A 19682-nucleotide genomic window follows, 5' to 3' on the forward strand; every position below is an offset into this window, starting at 1 on the left:
TGAGGGAGGCGGGGGGGTGGCACAGGGCTGGGGTCCCCTGGGTGCTGCCCACCCCTGCGATCCCACCGCCGGCACCGGCAGCATGGGGGGGGGGTTGGGAGGAGCACCAAGGCGGCCCCCCCCGAGGACCCTGGTGCTGGGGGGGTGCCCGGGGCTGGCAGCAGGGCCCCTGCCTCCCCTCCGCACCCCAAACCCCACCGCTGGGCACCCACCGGGGGTACGGGGACAGACAGACATGGGGGTGGGCGCGTGCCCGGACAGACAGACAACGGGCTGGGTGGGGGGGTGCTGGGGTGGGGGGGTGCATAAATGGGGGGGTTTAAGGGCAGATGGGCACTGGGACGGATGTGTGCGTGGATGGATGGGTGGATAGTGGGGGGGATGGGTGGACGGAGGGACAGACGGATGGACAACAGGATGGGTGGGTGCGCGGACAGATGGACGCTGGGCCGGGTGGGTGCACAGGTGAACGGATGCCCCCATCTCTGCAGGAAACCCCACGGCCCCACCAGCCTCGGGGGGCTCCGGGCAGAGCTGGGGGCGCTCGGTGGGCTCAGCCCCCCCGGGGGGGTCCCCCTGCAGAGCCCTGGTGCAGAAGCTGCGCAAGGAGCGGGGGCTGCGGGACACCGAGGAACCCCCCCACACCCCCCCGGGGCTGTCCCCTCCCGCAGCGCAGGAGCCGGGGGAGTTGTCCAAGCCCCGCGGGACCCCCCCGCCCCCCCCCCCGGCTGGCAGCGCTGCCTTCCCGCAGGAGGATGGAGCAGAGCCTCGAGTCCTCAGCCTCCTCCTGAGCCTCCCCTGCGGGGGGGTCCTGGGGGCGATTGCTGCTGGGTGCAGCCCTCCTGGGTCCATCCCTCCCTGATTCATCCCTCGGGGGTTTGTCCCCTCCTGGTTTGTCCCCTCCTGGTTTGTCCTTTCCTGCTCCGTTTACTTGCCCATTGCAGACAGGGACAGAAACCTGCTGGGACGTGTGTCGTCCCCCCCCGGACCCTCCGGCAGCTCCACCTTCCCCAGCCTGGCCCCTTGGGGTGCTGGGGACCCTGGGGGGGGGGGGGGCTGGGGGCTGCCTCGTTCTGTTTCAGCGCCGCCCTCGGGGTCCCTGCCCCCGGGGTGTATCCCCAAGGACCCAATTATTCGTGGTGGGTGCTCGGTGGCTCGTTTGGGGTCACTCTGGGGTATCCAAGGGGCTCGTTTGGGGTCAGCGGAGGGGATGCAGGGGATACAAAGAGGGGCACTGGGGTCCCTCAGGAGGCACGGGGGGGTCGTCGGGAGGGCACAGGGGGCTGCGTGGGTCTCTGTGGGGTTTTGAGGGGCCCAAGGGCTCTCTCTGGGCAGCCTTGGGGTGCATCCGAAGGGCACTGAGGCCTCTCGGGATGTCAGGGGGACGCAGCGGGGCCAGGCTGTGCTCAGAGCCTGCCTGGGGTCCATCCAGGGTCTCTGGGGGGCATCAGGCGATGGGGGGGGGGGTCTCTGCAGGGTGCCCCAGGGGTTCTGTGGGGTCCCTAGGGGACGTCTCCAAAGCCTGTTGGGGATCCCAGGGTGTCTCAGGGGTCACTCTGGGACATCTGCAGAAACGATTTGGGGTCCTTTAGGGGTGTCTCGGGGGGTGCAGTGGGGTCACTCTGGGGCATCCACAGGACCAGTTTGGTGTCTTTTGGGGTGTGTCGGGGGATGCAGAGAGGTGACGCCAGGGCATCCATGAGAATGGTTTGGAGTCCTCTTTGGGTGTCTCAGGGGATGCTGTGGGGTCACTCTGGGGCATCCGCAGGACCAGTCTGGGGTCCTTTTGTGGTGTCTCGGGGGATGCACTGGGGTCACTCTGGGGCATCCACAGGACCAGTTTGGGGTCCTTTCGGGGCGTCTCGCAGGTGCAGCCGAGGTGTCCACCAGAGCATCCCTGCGCCCTCTCCGGGCTCCCCGCCGCGTCCCATCGCGGGCCCCCCCCGGGGCCGTCCCCGGCGGTCCGGGTGTCGCCCCCCCTGCCCCCCGCTCTCCCCCCCGGCGGCGGCCGCGGCGGCGCTGCCCGCGGAGCCCCTCGGCGGCGCGGGGAGGGGCCGCTCCTCCCCGGAATGATGTCAGCCTGCCCGGCCGCGGCCCCCGCCTCCCCCGGCGGCTCCGGCCCTGCCTCCCCGGGGAGGCGGCGGCGGCATGGCCCGGGCCGGCGGGGCGGCGGGGCCGCGGCGGCGGGTGCTGGTGCTGATGGTGCTGGTGGCCGCGGCGGGGCGGCGGGGCCGCGGGGCGGGGGGGGGGCGGCGGCGGGGCGGGGGGGGCGCCCCCCCCGGGCTCCCGCCGCCCCCGGCCCCCCCCGGCCGCCCGCTGCTGCTGCTGCTGCCGCTGCCGCCGCCGCCGCCGCCGCCGCCGCCGCCCCGCGCCGCGCCCGCCGCCGCCGCCGCCGCCCGGCCGGTAACGAGCCCCCGCCCCGGGCAGCGCCTGCCCCCTCCCGCAGCCCTCCCCCGGCCTCCTCCTCCTCCTCCTCCTCCTCCTCCCGTGCCTCCATCCCTCCCTCGGTGCTCGCAGCCTCCCTCCCTCCCTCCAGCCCTCCCCTGCTCCCTCCATCCCTCCTCCAGCCCCCCGAGCCTCCCTCCAGCCCTCCCTCCACTCCTCCTCCCAGCCTTCCTCCCTCCCTCCCTCCCCTCCTCTGCCTCCCTCCCTCCCCCCTCCCCCTCCTCCTCTGCCCTCCCCATCCCTCCCCCCCCCGCCGCCCCCCGCCCCTTCCCCTCCCGGTTCCCCGCACTTGGGCTCCTCCGTCTCCAACTTCTCCGGCCCTGCCTCCGCCCGCCCCCCCGGCCCCCCCCCGGTCCCCCCCCAGCCTCCCCTCGCTCCCGGCCGCCCAGCCGCCGCAGATGCCGCTTCCCCGGCGGCCGGGACGGCGGCGCCCGGCACCTGCCCGGCTCTGAGCGCCGCGCCCGGGGGTGGTGGGGGGGGGAAGTTGGGGGCGGCCGCTGAGCCCCTGCCATGTTCTCCGTGCAGGAGGCGCTGCCCCGGGGGGGGCTGCCCATGAAGGAAGAGCCGCTGACGGCCGGGCTGCCCTCGGTGAGGTGGCTGCAGGGCACCGGCATCCTGGACGCCAGCACGGCGGCGCAGAGGTAAGGGGACGGCGGCTCCGTGGGCATCCCCGGCACCACGGGCATCCCGGGCTTCGTGGGCACCCCGGGCTCCGGGGGCATCCCCGGCACCACGGGCATCCCGAGCTCCGTGGGCACCCCGGGCTCTGGGGGCATCCCCGGCACCACGGGCATCCCGAGCTCCGTGGACACCCCGGGCTCCGTGGGCTCCAGGAGCATCCCAGCTGCCCCCAGCAGCCCGGGCACCACAAGCTCCACGGCATCCCAGGTGCTACGAGCACCCCGTGCCCCACGGGCACCCTGTGCCCCACAAACACCCCGCACACTCCAGGCACACCCTGCACGCTCTGGGCACCCCAGGCACCCAACCCCCTCAGCATCCCGGGGTCCGTGGGCAGCCCGGATGCTTTGGGCATCCCTAGTGCCCGCTGGGGACTTCAGGCATCCCAAGTGCCCCCCACACCCTGGGCTCCTCGGGCCTCGCAGGTTATCCAGAACCCTGAGTACCTTGGGTACCGCGGGGACCCCCGGGGACCTCAGCAGCACCCCGAGCCCTGTCACCCCATGCGTGCCAGGCTGGTCACCCCGTGCTGGGAGGGCCGGCGGGTCCCGCAGTGGGGCAGGTGCTGCTGCTGGAGCTGCGAGGGGCTCGTGCCGAGCTGCGTGCTGTGCGTCTTGGGGCCAGACCCGCACCCTGTGCCCCGGCTGTAGGGTAAGGCTGGCGGCGGCGCCTTCCCCTCCTCCTGGGCAGGGCTGGTGGCATCGGCCGGGCGAGACACCGCTCACGCAGCCTGCACCGCCGGGCTTGCTGCCTCCACAGCCCCCTGCCCTCCTGTGCTCTGTCTCACCCCATTCCCTGCCCTCCTCACAGGGCTCTCTGTTCCCTGTCTCCATCCCCTGCCCTCCCTGTGGGGCTCCCTGTGCTCCACCCCGTCCCCGTGGGGCTCAGGGCTCCGGGCTCCGTGCGCAATGCTCCCCTGCCCTTCCCCAGCCCCGTGCCCAGAGGGGTCCCGGCCGTGGCAGGGGGACACCTCCACCCCTGTCCCTAGTGCCCCTGTTCCTGCTGTCCCCATGAGTTGGGGGGCTCGGTACGGGGGTGCCGTGCTTGCGGCGTGCTGCGGCTCTGCCTAGGGGTGCCAGGAGGTGCCGCGGGCCCTGGGACAGCCTGGACACAGCCCAGTGAGAGTGTGGGTGCTGCCTCCCCAGTGCCCCTGCCCCATGCTGAGGGTGCCCGTGTCCCCTCCCAACCAGGGACAGTGGGGCTGGGCTCTGGTGGGGGGTGACTGCCACAGCGGAGCAGGACATTCCCAGCACCGCCAGCCCCATGGTGGGGTTGCCCATCTGGGCACCATCCCCGAGCCCGGGAACCCCAGCACCACTGCCAGCCGTGCTGCCTGCTCGCCCCGGGGGCTGTGTTGGAAGCCCTGGGGTCTCCCCTGGGAACCCCCCCGCTGCTGCACTCGCAGATGCCCCAGGGCGCTGCAAAACTGCAGCGATCCTATTGCGTCCCCGGCAAAGCCACCCGGTGCAGCCTGGCCGAGCACCCCAGCAGAGGGGCTGCACCAAGGGGCTGCACTGGGGGGGCTGGCCCGGCCCCGGGAGGTGGGGAGGGGGCTGCAGAGGGGGTGAGAGCCAGGGCGCAGGGAGGTGCTGGCCGTCATGCACCCAGAGACTTCCCCGTGCCCCAGTGTGGTGCTGAGGAAGGCGGATGACGTCCGTCCCCCTGCCTCTGCTCCCCGGCTGCAGCAGCACGGGGGGACAGCGGGGGACAGGCAGGGCTGGGCTCGGTGGTGGGGACGGGGCTGCCGTGTGTCCCCGTGTGTCGGTGCATGAGGAAGGGGCTCAGGGACCCCTGCCCAGCCCCACAGTTTTGGGGCGGCAGATGATGTGCCCGGCAGCCTGCAGTGCCGTCCCTGTCCCGCTGCTGTCCCCAGCAGCTGGGTGTGAACGGTGCGTGTGTCGGCGGTGACACGCGTGTGGACACTCGCGGGCTGCTCGCCACCTCCACACCCGGCTGCCCGGCCCCGGGGCCTCTCATTACCGGCAAGCACCGGCCCCGCGGTCCTGCGGCGCCTCGCAGGCTCGCTCCCCACGTGCTGCCCGCGAGCAGCCCCGAGCATGTCCCGGGGGTGACGTTCGGGGACGGGGTCCCGGGGAGAAGCCCGCGCCGTGCCTCGGCTTCCCGGGCTCCCTCCCACCCTCCCGCAGCCCGAGCGGGGAGCCTGGGCTGCATAATTGCGTGGTGCCCCTTGTTCCTGGAGGATCCGTGAGTGGAAGATGTTGCTTTCCTGTAACAGACATTCGCTGGTCTCATTTGCTAGGAAATGCTCTGATTTCCTTTAATAATTAATGGCAGCCGGGCTCGGCTCTCGGAGCGCCGGGGTCTCGGCAGCGCTGGGAGTAGAGATGCAGCTATTACCCGGCCGGCAGCCCGCGGGCCCCCCCGCCCCCCCTGCTGCACTTTAGGGCCAAAAAAGCCTGGGGGAGGCGGAGGGGAATTAAAAGGCCGGGGCGAGCGCTGGCTCGCTGCAGCTGCCCGGCTCTGCCTGCTGCTGGGACCGTGCCACGTTCGCATTAGCCAGGAGCCCCGTGGCTGGGCTCCAGCGCAGCCGGTGGGGTCCCCTGTCCCAGCAGCATCGTGCGGCTTCGTGCACCGAGCTGGGGTCCCCGTGCACTGCGGGGTCCTGGGTTCAGCACCCACGTGTGGGGAGGATGGTCCGGAGCTCGGAGCTCGGCACTGCCGGAGCCCCAGCTTGTCGGCACGGACGGGGTCCGGGGAGCGCCCCCCGCACTGCTTGGAGCCTGGGTGTGAGGCAGCGAGGACACGAGCGTGTGCGTGTGCGCGGAGGTGTGCAGGGCTGCCAGCAGCGCACAGGGACAGCGAGTGTGTGAGCGTGCACACGCGCGTCCGGCCGTGCACGCCGCAGTGTGCTCGGGCACCCGTGTGCCAGGCAAGCGCGGGGCACCGGCGCCCCGGTGCGTGCAGAGGGGCTCCGAGCCCCCGCAGGCAGCTCGGTGGGCTGCGCGCCCCCCGCCCTCGGAGCGTCCCGCAGCTTTGCGGGGCGCTGGGCGGCCGGAGGGGGCCTGGGGGGCCGTGCCCGGGCCGTGCCCCCCCCCGCCGTTCCCGGGCCGGCCATCAGGTGGCGGCCGTGCCCCGGCACAGCGGGGGGGGGCCCGGCCCCGTACCGGGCCCGGCTCCGGCAGCGGGGCGCCCTGCGGGGCTGCCCCCCACCGAGCCCTGTGACCCCCCCGGGGGGCTCCGGGGCTGGAGCAGGGCCGGGAGGGGTCCAGCCCCGCACGTTTGTGCCCCCCCCCCCTCAGTGCTGACCCCTGCCTGCGCCCTGGCTGCCCCACGCCGGGGGGGGCTGCGGTGGGCTGCGGGCACAGCGGGGTCCTGCCCCACACCGGGGGTCGGTGCAGGCTGTGGGGTCCCCGTGGGGCCGTCCCGGTCCCTGCCCTGCTGGGGAGGCTCCGAGGCAGCGTGGGAACCGGCTCCGGCAGCTTGAGCCCCCCGAGGCTGGTGCTGGGGGGGCCAAGCCCCCCGCCCCCGGCTCGCTCATCGCCCGATGTGTTTTTAATCACGGAAGCGGGGAATTTTTTACATCCCCGTGTTTGTCTTGGCCGCGCCGCCCCGCTGGCTGCCGAGCCGCACGGCGGGGCCGGGTCCTGCTCCCGCGGCCCCCCACGCCGATGTGCGGGGCGGGGGCGGCGCTGGCCCCCGCACGGGCGCTGACACCGCTGCGGGGCCGGGGACCACCCGCCGGGCTGGGGACGGTGCCGGCCGTGTGGGTGGCTGCGTGTGCCGGGGGAGCGGGCAGTGCCGGAGCTGCCACCCGTCCGCTGGCATCCCCCGTGCCACCCGAGCCTTGTCACCCCGTGCCACCGCTGCTTTGTCACCGTGTGCAAGTCCTTGTGACAGCAAGTGGGTCCCGTGGGGCTGGGCTGCTGGTGCCTGCATTCGCCCCGACTGTGGCACGTGGTGGGGCCCCGCTGCGGCAGTGGGAACTGGGGGGTCTCCATGACTGCCCCCCTCTGTGCGCCACGGCCTTCGGCCTCGCTCGCCGTCAGGGCAAGCCCTGCAGGTGGTGGGGGCGAGCTGGGTGGGGGACATCCTGGCCATGGTGCAGGGCTGGGGGGCCGTGGTCCTCCCTGCTTCCTTCTCCGTAGCATCCCATGGGTGCCGGGGACACCCCCGCCCCGTGGGCATCACGATGGGCACGTCGTGCCGAGTCCCTCCTGGGGAAGGGGCTCTGTGGGGGGACGCAGGTGGCCCTGGGGAGGGGGCGCAGGACCCCAGCAGCCGCCCCGCGCTCACCCCCTGCCTCGTCCCCGCAGCGGGGTGGGCCTGGCCCGAGCCCACTTCGAGAAGCAGCCCCCCTCCAACCTGCGGAAATCCAACTTCTTCCACTTCGTCCTGGCCATGTACGACCGGCAGGGCCAGCCCGTGGAGATCGAGCGCACCTCCTTCATCGACTTCGTGGAGAAGGAGCGGGTGAGGCCGGGGGGCACCCGGGGGGTGGTGCGGGGTCCGGGTGGAGCGGGGATGGGGGGGGTGAGGCCACCGTAGGGTGAGGGGTCTGCGGCTCGGGACTGGGCTGGGGCTGCACCCGGGGGACGGTGACACCCCGCGGCCCCCACCCGACCGTTCTCCCCCCTCCCCAGGAGCAGAACGGCGAGAAAACCAACAACGGCATCCACTACCGGCTGCAGCTGCTCTACAGCAACGGTGGGTGCTGGGGGGGGGTGCAGGGGCGCGTGCCGGGCTGACCGACCCCTCTCGCCCTGCAGGGGTCCGGACCGAGCAGGATCTCTACGTCAGGCTCGTCGACTCCATGTCCAAGCAGGTAACGCTGCGGGGGGTCCCCGTGGCCCCCACCCTGCATCGGCCTCCCCGTCCCACGCAGCCACCGAGCCCCGCACGTGCACACGGAGACGTGCGGGATGGGCACGGCTGTGTGCACTTGTGTGCAGCGTGGGCACACACAGGTGTGCATGGGCACACGCGTGTGCACGCGCCCCACACACCCCATGGCTGTGGGCACGGCCGCTGCTCCCCGTGGGTCCCCAGCCCCGCAGCTCCGGGCCCGGCGGAGCCCCCACCTCCCGCTCTCCCCCCCAGGCCATCATCTACGAGGGGCAGGACAAGAACCCAGAGATGTGCCGGGTCCTCCTCACCCACGAGATCATGTGCAGGTAGGGGGCCGGGGGGGCTGCCAGCCCCAGCTGCCTGGTGCCAGCACCGCGGTCCCCCGTGCCCCATTAGAGCCGCTCTTGTTTACCACGCTCACTCGGTGTTTGTGCAAATTAGCGCTCCGTGCCAGCACGGCTAATTGATCTCCAGGAGCCGCGCTAACGATGCTGCGGCCGGGCCCTGTGCTCCTTGTGGTGCTCCTTGGGGCTCAGCCGTGTCCCCTGACCCCGTGGGCAGCGCGGGGCCACCGTGGGAGCATGCGGGGCGTGGGCGACCCCGGCGCACGGAGCCCACCCATGGCACCCCGCTGCAGAGCCCAAACTCAGAGCCTGGTGGCACAGTGGGACCAGTAAGGGGGGGCTGCAGCAGGGCATCCCCTGTGGCGCCCCAGCCCCCCGTGCCCTGGCACCACGTGGCCGATGTCCCTGTCCTGGGGACCCCTCCAGCCCTGCTCCCCTGGGGGCACGTGGCTGTCCCTTCCCTGTCTGCCCCCCCACCTTTGCTCCCCAGCAAAGGGAAAGGTGATGGGGGGGGTTCTGGGGGTGGGGGGTACCCCTGGGGTCCTGGGGGGCCATGGGGCTGTCCCGGCACCTCTCCCTCACTCTGCTCCTCTCCCCCAGCCGCTGCTGTGACAAGAAGAGCTGCGGGAACCGCAACGAGACGCCCTCGGACCCCGTCATCATCGACAGGTACGGGGCAGCGCCCGGGGGTCCCCGAGGAGCCAGGGCAGGGAGTCCCTGGGCTGGGGGCCGGATGTGAGCGCTGCCTTGTTAGCGCTAACGACCTTGGAGCCGCTCTGCGCTCCCTGCTCCCTCTTCTCTGCTGTTTGTGCAGCTGGCACAGCAGCACCGGATCCTGCCCTGCGCCCTGGGGGACAGGTAGGAGTCCCCCCCCCCCAGCACGGGCCATTGCCTGCGGATGGCATCGGGTGGCACCGAACGAGGCAGCGCCTCGTCTCCACCCAATGCTTGCTCCAGCAGCACCGTGTAGCCCCACGGACCCTCACCTCTGCTGTCTCGTGCCCTGCGTCCCCATGTCCCGCGTCCCCACGTCCTGAGTCCGTATGTCCCCAGGTCCCTGTGTCCCCGCGTCCCCCCACTGGGCTGCGGTGGCAGCCAGCCGTGACAGATGGGGAAGCGCCGCTCGCTCGCAGTCAGCGCAGCACTTCCGACGTGCGTCAAACAAATAAATAATACAGACGGCACCCAGCCACTGCCATCGGCCAGACGGGGCCGCGGGGCAGCCCCACTCCTGCACGGGGCCACGTGCAGCGGGAAGAGCCTGGCATGGCGCGGTGTCCCCAGGCGTGTGCCCCACAGGGGAGGGACAGCCCCGAGTCCCCCCGAGCCTCCTGCTGCGTGGTGGATGAGCGCTGGCACCCCTGTGTCGTGCTGGGGTCCCCGTGTGTGCGCCCCATCCCTCGGTGCTGGAGCTGAGCAGGTGTCACCCCCGGGTCCCCATGCAGGGGCTGACACCCCTGGGGCACCCCGGCCCCAGGACAGAGCGGGGAGGGGGTCCCCTGCCCTTGCAGTGGGACACAAGGGGGCACAGATGGTCAGGAGCCACCTCCTGGTCCCCCCCTTGTGGGACTGGGGGTCAGCAGTGGGACCCAGTCTCCGTGCTGTACTGTGCCGTGCCGTGCCATGCCGTGCCGTGCCGTGCCATGCCGTGCCATGTCATGCTGTGCTGTGCCATGTCATACTGTGCTGTGCCATGCTGTGCCCCAGGCCGACAGCCCGGCACAGGGGAGAGGCGGCGCTCTGTGCTGGATACAGCACCGCGTCCTCCCCAGCCAGCCCCACGGGCAGAGCCCTGGCTCTGCGGCAGGTGTCTGTCTGTCTGTCTGTCCATCTGTGTGCAGCCCTGTGCCCTCCACCCGCCCTGGGCAGGCTGCACACACCGCACCTCCCTCCCTGCCGCATCCTCCTCCCTCCCTCCCCTCACCCCTTCCCCAGGCGTTACTCTGCTCCTCCCTCCGCCCTGCAGCACCCCAGACCCCACCGTCCCTCTGTCTGTCCGTCCTCCTGTCTCCCCACCCCACGTGCCATCTCTCCATCCCCGTCCCCGCACATCTCCCAGGATGGTGGCACCCTCCCGGTGATACCACCAGGCTGTTGGGGCACAGTGGGGCGTTTGGGGACCCATGTCAGTGGTGGCACCAGGGCTGTCCCTGGGGGCTGCCAGCTCGGGGGTCGGTGGCGCTGGGGGGATGCTGGGGCCGTGTCCCCTCCTCACCTCGCTCCATGCCCCTTGGTCCCTGGGGTCCCTGGGGGTGGCTCCCCGTGCGCTGGAGGCCACCTGGGACAAGGGGAGGCTCTGGCCATGTTCGCACACCGTGTCCCCATCCTGTCCCCTGCCCTCCCGGTGTGACACCAGCCCTGGGTGGGTGTCAGGTCCCGGGGCCTGGTCCCCCGCACCCTGCCAGCTGCAGCCAGCTGTGCCCGGCCAGCTGTGCCCGGCCAGCTGTGCCCGGCCAGATGTGCCCGGCCAGCTGTGCCCGGCCAGCTGTGCCCGGCCAGATGTGCCCGGCCAGCTGTGCCCGGCCAGATGTGCGTCCGCCCCCGCCCTATGGATCAGGAAATCCCCGCACAGCTGCGGGATGCAACGGCCGCGGCCCGGCCAAGACAAACTCCCGGTAGCGGCCAGAGGGTCCCCGGTGCCCCCGGCCCCCGCCCTCCTCTTCCCCCCCCCGGCTGCCCGGCGTGGGGACGGGTCCCCCCTGGGCCGGACCCCCCCCCCCGGAACCCCGGCCACGGGGACCCACGGGGGCCGTGCCCCTGCCCCGTGCCGTGGCCGGGGGTCGCGGCTCTGTCCCTGCCCCGGCCGCTGCCCCACGGCCCGGCCCCGGCGGGGACCCCCCGGCCCCCCCCGGCCCGCTCGGTGCCCGGGGCCGGCCGGGTCCCGCCCGGCGCCGCCGCCCCCCGGCCCTGCCCCCGCGCCCGCTCCCGGCCCGACGCCCGGCCCCACTGGTTTAGAGAGCCAGATAAGTGCCCTATCAACATGTTAATCAAATTACTTAGGAGCTAAAATTGACGCTTTTCATTAATTATACAAGATTATTCTAATTGCGAATTCAAATTTATGCGCTCGGAACAGAAGGTGTTCGGCAGCACTGCCGGGAATTTGCATATTAAATGGGGAGCGCGGCGCATCAGGATGCTAATGGATGCGCGGCGCTGTATTTTTAACTCCGCGCCCATCTGCGCCGTGCCGGAGGGGGCCGCCCGCCGCCCGCCGCCCCGAGCCGCCCCGCTCCGCTCCGCTGCGCTCCCCTCCCGGCGGCGCGGGGCCGGCCCGGCCGGGGGGGGCTCGCCCCGCGCCGCCCCTGTCAATCTCCTGGCGGGGGGGGGGTTGCTTTCCTGCCCCCCCCCCCCCCTCCCCGCGCCTTCCTTCCGCTGATTACCACCTGCGAGGCCGCGGCCCCGCGCCCGGGACACGGGGGGGGGGGGGCGGAGGGGGGGCGCTTCCCGTGCCCTTCCCGGTAAAACCGTCCCTGTGCCGGCCGGGGCCAGGAGCCCCCCGGGGGACACGGCGGGAGGGGGGGGGCCCTGCTCCGCTTGGGATGCCCGGGGCTCTCGGGGGGCCTGCGACCCCTCCCACCCACCTCCTGCCCCCCCCAGCCTTCCCCAGCCCCTCTGCAGCCCCGGGGGGGGGGGCAAGGCTGAATGCTGCGGTGGGAGGGGATGGGGTGGGATGGGATGGGGTGCTGGGACAAGATGGGATGGGGTGCTGGGGTGGGAGGGGATGGGGTGCTGGGATCGGATGGGATGGGGTGCTGGGATGGGATGGGGTGCTGGGGTGGGAGGGGATGGGGTGCTGGGATGGGATGGGAGGGGATGGGGTGCTGGGGTGGGAGGGGATGGAGTGCTGGGATCGGATGGGATGGGGTGCTGGGATGGGATGGGGTGCTGGGATGGGATGGAAGGGGATGGGGTGCCGGGGTGGGAGGGGATGGGGTGCTGGGATGGGATGGGGTGCTGGGACAAGACGGGATGGGGTGCTGGGACAGGTTTCTGGCACAAGGTACCAGGGCAGCATGCTGGGATGGGATGGGCTGTTGGGATGGGATGGGATGGGATGGGATGGGCTATTGGGATGGGGTGCTGGGTTGGGGTGCTGGGCTGGGCTGCTGGGGCAGGGTACCAGGGCACAGGGCAGCATGCTGGGCGGGGTGCTCAGGGAGATGCTGGAGCAGGATGTTGGGGCGCAGCGTCAGTGCGGGGTGCTGGGATCAGGCGCTCAGACAATGCCAAGGCAGGACTGGGGCAGGATGGCTCCCCGGGGTGGTGCGGGGGGGCCGGGGCTGCCCCCACCCTGTGCTCACACAGCGCTGACAGTGGGGTCTCCCCGGTACCAGGGGCTCAGCACCGCGACCGGGCATGGGGGAGTGGGTGGCACAGCTCGGGGGGTGTGTGGGGGGGTGGTGTGTGGCCTTGCACGGGGCTTGTGCAGCTGTGTGCGCACTGTGTGTGCGTGCACGCAGGGACACCCGTGTGGTACCGGGGCATGTGCGTCTGATCCCAGGGGATGTGTCCGTGATACCGGGGGACGGGTCTGTGCTCCTAGGTGTGTGTGCCATGATCCCTGTGCATCCCATCCCCATCCCCATCCCACCCCATCCCACCCCATCCCTCCCCCTAGCGTGAGTGCTGCTGCTGCTGCTCATTAATTATTGAGGGGCCGATGCTGATTAGGGCCGTGGACAAGCAGCTTGAATATTTCATCAGGCCGGGAGGTGGCGGGGGCAGCTCGCCCTGCTGCCCACCCATCTTCCAAGTCAGCCCCACTCAGCACGTGGGCCCTGGGGTGTGTCTGTGCAAGGCGTGTGCGCACACATCGCCGTGAGGTGCATGCATGGGGGGGGGCTGCGTGGCGGAGAGCTCCTGAGCACATCTGGCTGGGGGCATGGGGACAGCGGGGACACTTGCCCTCACCCCGCTGTCCTCCCTCCTTCCTCCCCAGGTTTTTCCTCAAGTTTTTCCTCAAGTGCAACCAAAACTGCCTGAAGAACGCAGGGAACCCACGGGACATGCGGCGCTTCCAGGTGAGCCCCGGGCCCCCCCTTCAAGCCGTGCCCCACACATCAGGAGCCCCGTCTCTTTCTCAGAGGGGCCGAGGGGAATTGGGGGTTTTGATCCACCGAAGGCGAATCAGATCCTGAATTCCCCCCGACCCCTTTGCAAAGTCTTCCCCACCGTCCCCCTTCCCACAGCTGGAGTTTCCGTAGCGAAGCTGGGGGGGGGGGGCTCTGTCCCGTCCCCCACCCAGCACGGGCGCCTTCATTAGGGCCTCTCGTAAAGATATGATAATTGTGACATTTTTACATGATTAACGACCTATCCAATTTGCATAGCGCCAAGCAGCTCCGGGAGAACAGCCAAGTCCACGCCGGAGGGAGGGAGGGGGGAAGGTGGGGTGGGGGCGCAGGGGGCGGGGTGGGGTGTCCCCACCGTGGACCCAGGGTGTCCCCAGGGGGTGGCGTGGGACGGGCAGGTCCTGGCAGCGTGGCGGTGCTGGGGGTGGTGCTGGGGGCTTGCAGTGCCGTGTTCTGCGTGGGTACGGCACCCGTGCGCGTGCACAATGCGCACACCAGCGCGCCTGCACACACACAAGCGCTCACCAGCGCGTTCAGGTACACACGCACCCCCCCCCCTTGGCTCCTGCACCTGTATGCACACGCATGCACACGCGTGGTACATGTTGGCACACACATCAGGGAGGGGCTGGACGACAATGCTGCCGTGCCCAGGGGCAGAGGGGACACCAGAGGTGACCGCGGGGGTGAGGACCCTCCCGTGGGGTGACGTACCCGTGGCAGGGGGTCCTACGGGGTCCCCATGGGGACGGGCACCAGCCCCAGTGCCCCATGGCTGCGTCCCCCGTGGGGCACGAGGGGATGGTGGCACTGATGTCGGTCCCGCAGGTGGTCGTGTCGACGACTGTGAACGTGGATGGCCACGTGCTGGCCGTGTCCGACAACATGTTCGTGCACAACAACTCCAAGCACGGGCGGCGAGCGCGGCGCCTCGACCCCTCCGAAGGTGAGCGCCTGAGCGCACGCACGCACACACACACACACACACACACGGGACTCGCACGTGTGCCCATGGAACATGCACTCGAGTGTGCCGTGCTCCTGGCACGCATGCACAGCCGTGCGCATCCCCACGCGCACACCCAGAGCCACGCGTGTGTGTGTGCAAGCAGTGGCCGGGCACGGGGCTGGGGCAGGAGAAGGGTCCCCAGGCTGCGGGGTCCGGCACAGCCCCGTGGCCACGTGTGCCCCACGGCACCAGGGCAGCCCCCAGCCCCAGGGGACCGTGTCCCCGTGCCGGGACCCCCAGGCGGGCCGTGCAGTGCCCCCGCTCTGCCCCACACTGCTCCGAGCCTGCAGCTCCCTGGCCCCGGCACCTCCCTGCCGGGTCAGCGGCGCAAACGGGCACCCTGGGGTGGGCACTGAGCCCGGTATTTATGCCTCGTCCGTCTGTCCAGCACACAGTCTCTCCATCTACCCGCCACGCATGTGCATTTTCTGTCTGTCCCTCCGTCTGGCTGTCTGTTCGGCACGTCCAGGCTCTCCTGCCACCACACACACACTGTCCAGCCAGCCACTCTGTGCATCCCTGACGTCCGTCTGTGTCCGTCTGACCGATGTATACGTGCTCTGTCTGCCCGTCCGACACGTGTTCCCTCTCCGTCTGTCCGTCTGTCCTGTGCACACTGTCTGTCCATCCACCCGCCCGCCCCCGTGGCACCATCCCCGTCCCACCGCTGTCCCCGCCCGTCCCCGCGCCGCCTGTCCCCATCTCCCCAGCAGAGCCAGCCATCCCGTGCTCACGCGTGGCGTCTGTCCGTGTCCGTCTGTCCCCGGCCGCGCGCCCCGCCGCAGCCTGGTTCTCACTCTCTGCCTCTGCTCTCCCTCTCTGCCTTCTCTCCCCCAGCTCGCGCCCCCGGCCCCGACCCCGGCGCCCCCCGCTCCCGCCACGCGCGCGCCCCACACTCACTGCTGCCCTGTCTCTCCCCCCCCGCCCGAAGCAGCCACCCCCTGCATCAAAGCCATCAGCCCCAGCGAGGGCTGGACCACCGGCGGCGCCACCGTCATCGTCATCGGCGACAACTTCTTCGACGGGCTGCAGGTCGTCTTCGGCACCATGCTGGTGTGGAGCGAGGTACGGCACGGGGCGGGGGGGGGCGCGTGCCCGGCCGAGGGCTCAGCCCCCCCCTCTCCCCGCAGCTCATCACGCCTCACGCCATCCGGGTGCAGACCCCCCCGCGGCACATCCCCGGCGTGGTGGAGGTGACGCTCTCCTACAAGTCCAAGCAGTTCTGCAAGGGCGCCCCGGGGCGCTTCGTCTACACCGGTGAGGGGCCCGCACCCCGGGGAGGGGGCACGGCCGCCGGGGGTGCCATGGGGTCTCTGTGCCCGCTGCCGGCCCCAGGGCACAGCCAGGGCACAGCCAGCGCAGGATACCGGGGATGCCAGGGGAAGGGGGCTGAGGCAGTTTGCATGGGGGGGGAACAGGGGTGACGTGGGGGGGGGTCCCTGCAGTGGGAGGAGAGACCCCGGGGTCCCCCTTCCCGCTGTCCCTTGCTCAGTTCCATGCAGAGTGCTCCATGCCTCAGTTTCCCCAGAGGACAGGGCAGGTTTGGGGGCCTGGGGCTGGCCTCACCGCTCACCTCTTCTCTCCTCGGCCAGCGCTGAACGAGCCCACCATCGACTACGGGTTCCAGCGCCTGCAGAAGGTCATTCCCCGGCACCCCGGAGACCCCGAGCGCTTGCCCAAGGTGGGGACCCCTTCACCCAGCGCCGTAGTGAAACCACGCTCTGCTCTCCATCGTGCCCGTTGGCACCCGCGGGTGCAGACAGGGACGGCTGGTGGTGGCAGGCAGGGACACGCTGGTGGTCCCCTGCACGGGGTCTGTGCTGCCACCCGCCAAGGGGCAGGGGGGACCGGGGGGCACAGTGGGGCAGCGCTGGGTCCCAGCCCCGTGGGGCTGACGTGGGGCTGGGCTCAGGGCATCGCACGGCAGCCCGGGGAGGTGCCAGCATGGGGCTGTGACATCGCTGCGGGGATGTGTCACTGGCATGGGGGCCTGGGGGGTGCAGAGGGGGTTGGGTCCTGCCTGACCCCGTGCCACTCACTGCCCAGGAGGTGCTGCTGAAGCGGGCGGCCGACCTGGTGGAGGCTCTCTACGGGATGCCGCACAGCAACCAGGTACAGCAGCCCCATCCCACCCCGCGCCCCCCCCCCCCCCCCGGCTGGCCGGGCTCAGCTCCTGGCACTGGAGCAGGGCCGCAGGAGCCGGCCCCACATCTGCTCCGCGTTAGGATTCCCCGGGCGCTGAGTCAGGGCCACGGGACCCCCCCCGGCGCTGCCGCCCCCCACCTGCGCGGAAGCCGGAGCCGCCCAGGTCCGGCAGCGGGAGCTGCCCTGCTCCCACGTCCGTGCTGGCCCCGGGCCCCGCCGCAGCCCCGGGTGACGCCGTGCCCGTGCCCGTCCCGTCCCCAGGACATCATCCTGAAGCGCGCGGCGGACATCGCCGAGGCGCTGTACAGCGTCCCCCGTGCCCCCGCGCAGCTCTCCTCACTCGGCAGCCACGGCCCCGGCGCCGTGATGGGGGTGAACTCCTTCGGCAGCCAGCTGGCCGTCAACATCGGCGACTCGGCGCAGGGCCCCGAGCAAGGTGGGCTTGGGGCCGGGGCCGGGGGGGGCTGGAGGGGCCATAGGGGGGCCGTGGGCCATGGCCCTGCCCCGTGCCACCTCCGCTCTCGCCCGCAGGCTACTCCCGGAACACGAGCAGCGCCTCGCCGCGGGGCTACGTGCCCAGCTCCACGCCGCAGCAGGGCGGCTACGGCGGCACCTCCGGCATCAACGGCTATGGGGGCAGCGGCATGGCCGGCCTGGGGGTGCCCGGCTCCCCCAGCTTCCTCAACGGCTCCACCGCCAACTCCCCCTACGCCAGTGAGTCCGCACCTGGGGCTGTGCCGCCGGCTCTGCCCTGGCCGCGGGCACCCCCCGGAGCACCGGCCCCAGGGCTCCCCATCCCCATCCCTGTCCCTTGCCAGCTGGGCCCCCCTGGATGTCCCTGGGGGAGCTGGCACAGGGGCTCGGGGTCCTGAGCGCCTTCCCCCCACAGTCATGCCCGCCAGCCCCCCCCTCGGCGCCTCCTCCATCACCCTCCCGTCCGGCACCACCACCTCCGCCCCCGCCGGGGGCTTCTCCTTCTCCCCTGTCAACATGATCTCGGCGGTGAAGCAGAAAAGCGCCTTCGCCCCCGTGGTGCGGCCGCAGACCTCGCCGCCGCCCGCCTGCTCCAGCACCAGCGGCAGCAGCCTGCAAGGTGAGCCCGGCCGGGAAGGGGCTGCCCCCAGCCTGCTGCCCCCATCCCTGTCCCCGTCCCTATCCCTGTTCCCGTCCCCATCCCCTCTCGGCTCACTCTCTCCGTCCCCACTGCCCAGACCCGGCTTTTGAGGACTCGGACAAGTTCCACACCCCTGCGCGGTCGCTCCAGGGACTGGCCTATTCCTAAGCACAGTAGGTGCCTGGCGGCGCACGCGGGGCCGCATCCAGACCTGATGGGGACAGGGCCATGGAGGGCTGGGGTCCTGCGCCCCCCCCCAGCGCTGCCAACCCCTCACCCTCCCTTACAGCCGTGCCCAGGCTCCTCGTGCTGCCCACAGGAGCCAGGACAGCCCCGAGCAGCAGACGGGGACGGGACCGAGCGCGGCCGTGAGCGTGGCGGTGCCGGCCCCTCCGACCCGTGCCCGGGGCTGGGGGGGCTGCGGGGCCAGGACCTACTGCCCTGGCTGCCCATGGGTCCCGGAGCTCAGCCCCTGGTGCAGCGGGGTGCCCCTGGGGCAGCGGGGTGACCCTGGCCAGCACGACCAGAAGGGGACAGCGTGGCCGGACCCTGGTTTCGGCACAGTCCCTCATGGGGCCAGCCAGAGGCCTTTGGGGAGCTCCTGGGATCGAATGAACCCCTCCGAGTGCAGCCTCAGAAGCACCCCAAGACCTGTGCAGCAGGACCGGGACCCCTGTGCGGGGGCAGCGCCGGGAAGCGGGGCGGAAGGCTCCGGCCGGCCCCGCTCCCCCCGCACCTCCCAGCTCGCTGCCCAGCTGCGCGCTTCCAGATGTGCGGCCGCCCACCCGCAGCTCCCGGGCGGCCGCAGCCGGGTCTCTGCCCCCGCGCCCCCGCGCAGCACCGGGGCCGTGCGGGGGCTCAGCCCAGCGCAGCCTGCCTGGCTGGGGGGGGCGGGGGGCCACGCTGCCCCCCCCCCGGCCCGAGCCCCCCGCGGGGGCACGCAGCACTTTGCCCACCCCGAGCCATCTGAGCCCTTCAGCGCGGTTCCCGGCCCCGTCAGCGCCCGGAGCCGGCAGCCGCAGGACACAGCTGCAGCTCTTTTATTGTGATTATCACTACGGTTATTATTAATAATATTATTATTGTTTTTAGCGACAGGCGAGCCCCAGGGCAGGGGGCTCTGGCGGGCCGGGCGGGAGCCCCCCGGGGCTGGCACTGCCCCCCCCCCCCTCCCGTTTGGGGCTCTGCTGGCACTTCCAGGCAGGGGGGAGCGGACAGAAAATTTGTAAATAAAGGAAAAGAAAAAAACCACCACTCCCCCCCCCATCCCCGTCCCTGTCCCATCCGCATCCCCTTGCAGGGTGGCCGTGTGCCCCTGTCCCCCTGCCGCCGTGTGTCTCGCGCCTCAGCCAAGGTGACGCCTCCGTGCCCAGCCCGTGCCACCCACATCGTCCCCTCCTCCGGAGCTGGGACCTCGCCAGCTGTCCCCACCTGTCCCCTGCTGGGGGTCCCAGGGTAGAGCCCCCCCACCCCAGTGACCTCCAGCCACCAGCGCTGGCCCCTGTCCCCAGCCCAGCCTCGAGGACAGGGGGCTGGGGACGGGGTCACCCAGTGCTGGGGACGGGGTGGCCCCAGCAGGGTGCTGGTGCCCCCTGCGGCGGTGGCACGGGGCGGGCGGTGCAGGCTGGCTTGGAGGTGGGGGGGCTTTTTGAAACGGAAATAAAAGGACTTGCAGAAAGGCAGCGGCTCGGCAGGGTCTGTGAGCGGCGAGGGGGCTGCCCCGAAGTGGGGGCACAACCAGCACCACAGCACCACAGCACCCCGACCCTGGGGCTGCCTTGCACCAGCCCTGGGTAGGGTGAGCGCATGGGGGTCCTGGGGCCAGGGAGAGAGGGACAGGGACAGGGACAGGGACAGGGTGGCTCTGGAGGGTGCCGGAGCCTGGTGCCATGTGGCCAGGCAGGGCTGGGGGCCGCAGGCTGCCGGCTGCTCCTGCCCGGGGGGGGGGTCCCCTCTCCGTGCAGCCGAGCTGCTGCCCCGGTCCTGGCCCCCAGCACCTGGAAGCGCTCAGCCCCGGCTCCGGCCCCACAGCCCGTTCCCATTGCCGGAGCACAGCGAGGCGG

At 71.8% G+C, this 19682-nt stretch overlaps 1 protein-coding gene across 5 annotated transcripts; it reads left to right on the forward strand.

The window, feature by feature from the left end:
• Window positions 1-2148: 2148 nt before the first annotated feature.
• Window positions 2149-18681, forward strand: LOC308194341 (transcription factor COE1-like; the record flags this gene model as incomplete). 5 transcript variants are annotated; one of them, XM_080590120.1, is made up of 18 exons in its annotated part: window positions 2149-2403; window positions 2971-3086; window positions 7401-7557; window positions 7728-7791; window positions 7854-7909; window positions 8185-8258; window positions 8877-8945; window positions 13219-13300; window positions 14180-14297; window positions 15292-15425; window positions 15491-15617; window positions 15953-16041; window positions 16407-16472; window positions 16767-16941; window positions 17037-17219; window positions 17395-17598; window positions 17717-17792; window positions 17909-18681. In XM_080590120.1, the coding sequence occupies 17 exons, from the start codon at window positions 2149-2151 to the stop codon at window positions 17785-17787; spliced, it is 2040 nt and encodes a 679-aa protein (XP_080446246.1). In that variant the 3' UTR covers window positions 17788-17792; window positions 17909-18681. The 5 variants fall into 5 exon arrangements, 3 of the variants coding, with proteins under 3 accessions (XP_080446246.1, XP_080446248.1, XP_080446247.1); XR_013950455.1 differs by lacking the exon at window positions 2149-2403 and having other exon boundaries at window positions 2834-3086; window positions 15198-15425; window positions 15521-15617; XR_013950456.1 differs by lacking the exon at window positions 2149-2403 and having other exon boundaries at window positions 2837-3086; window positions 15198-15425.
• Window positions 18682-19682: the final 1001 nt, after the last annotated feature.

The sequence above is a fragment of the Anser brachyrhynchus genome (assembly GCF_964034855.1).
Source record: "Anser brachyrhynchus genome assembly, chromosome: 4".
Taxonomy (NCBI): domain Eukaryota; kingdom Metazoa; phylum Chordata; class Aves; order Anseriformes; family Anatidae; genus Anser; species Anser brachyrhynchus.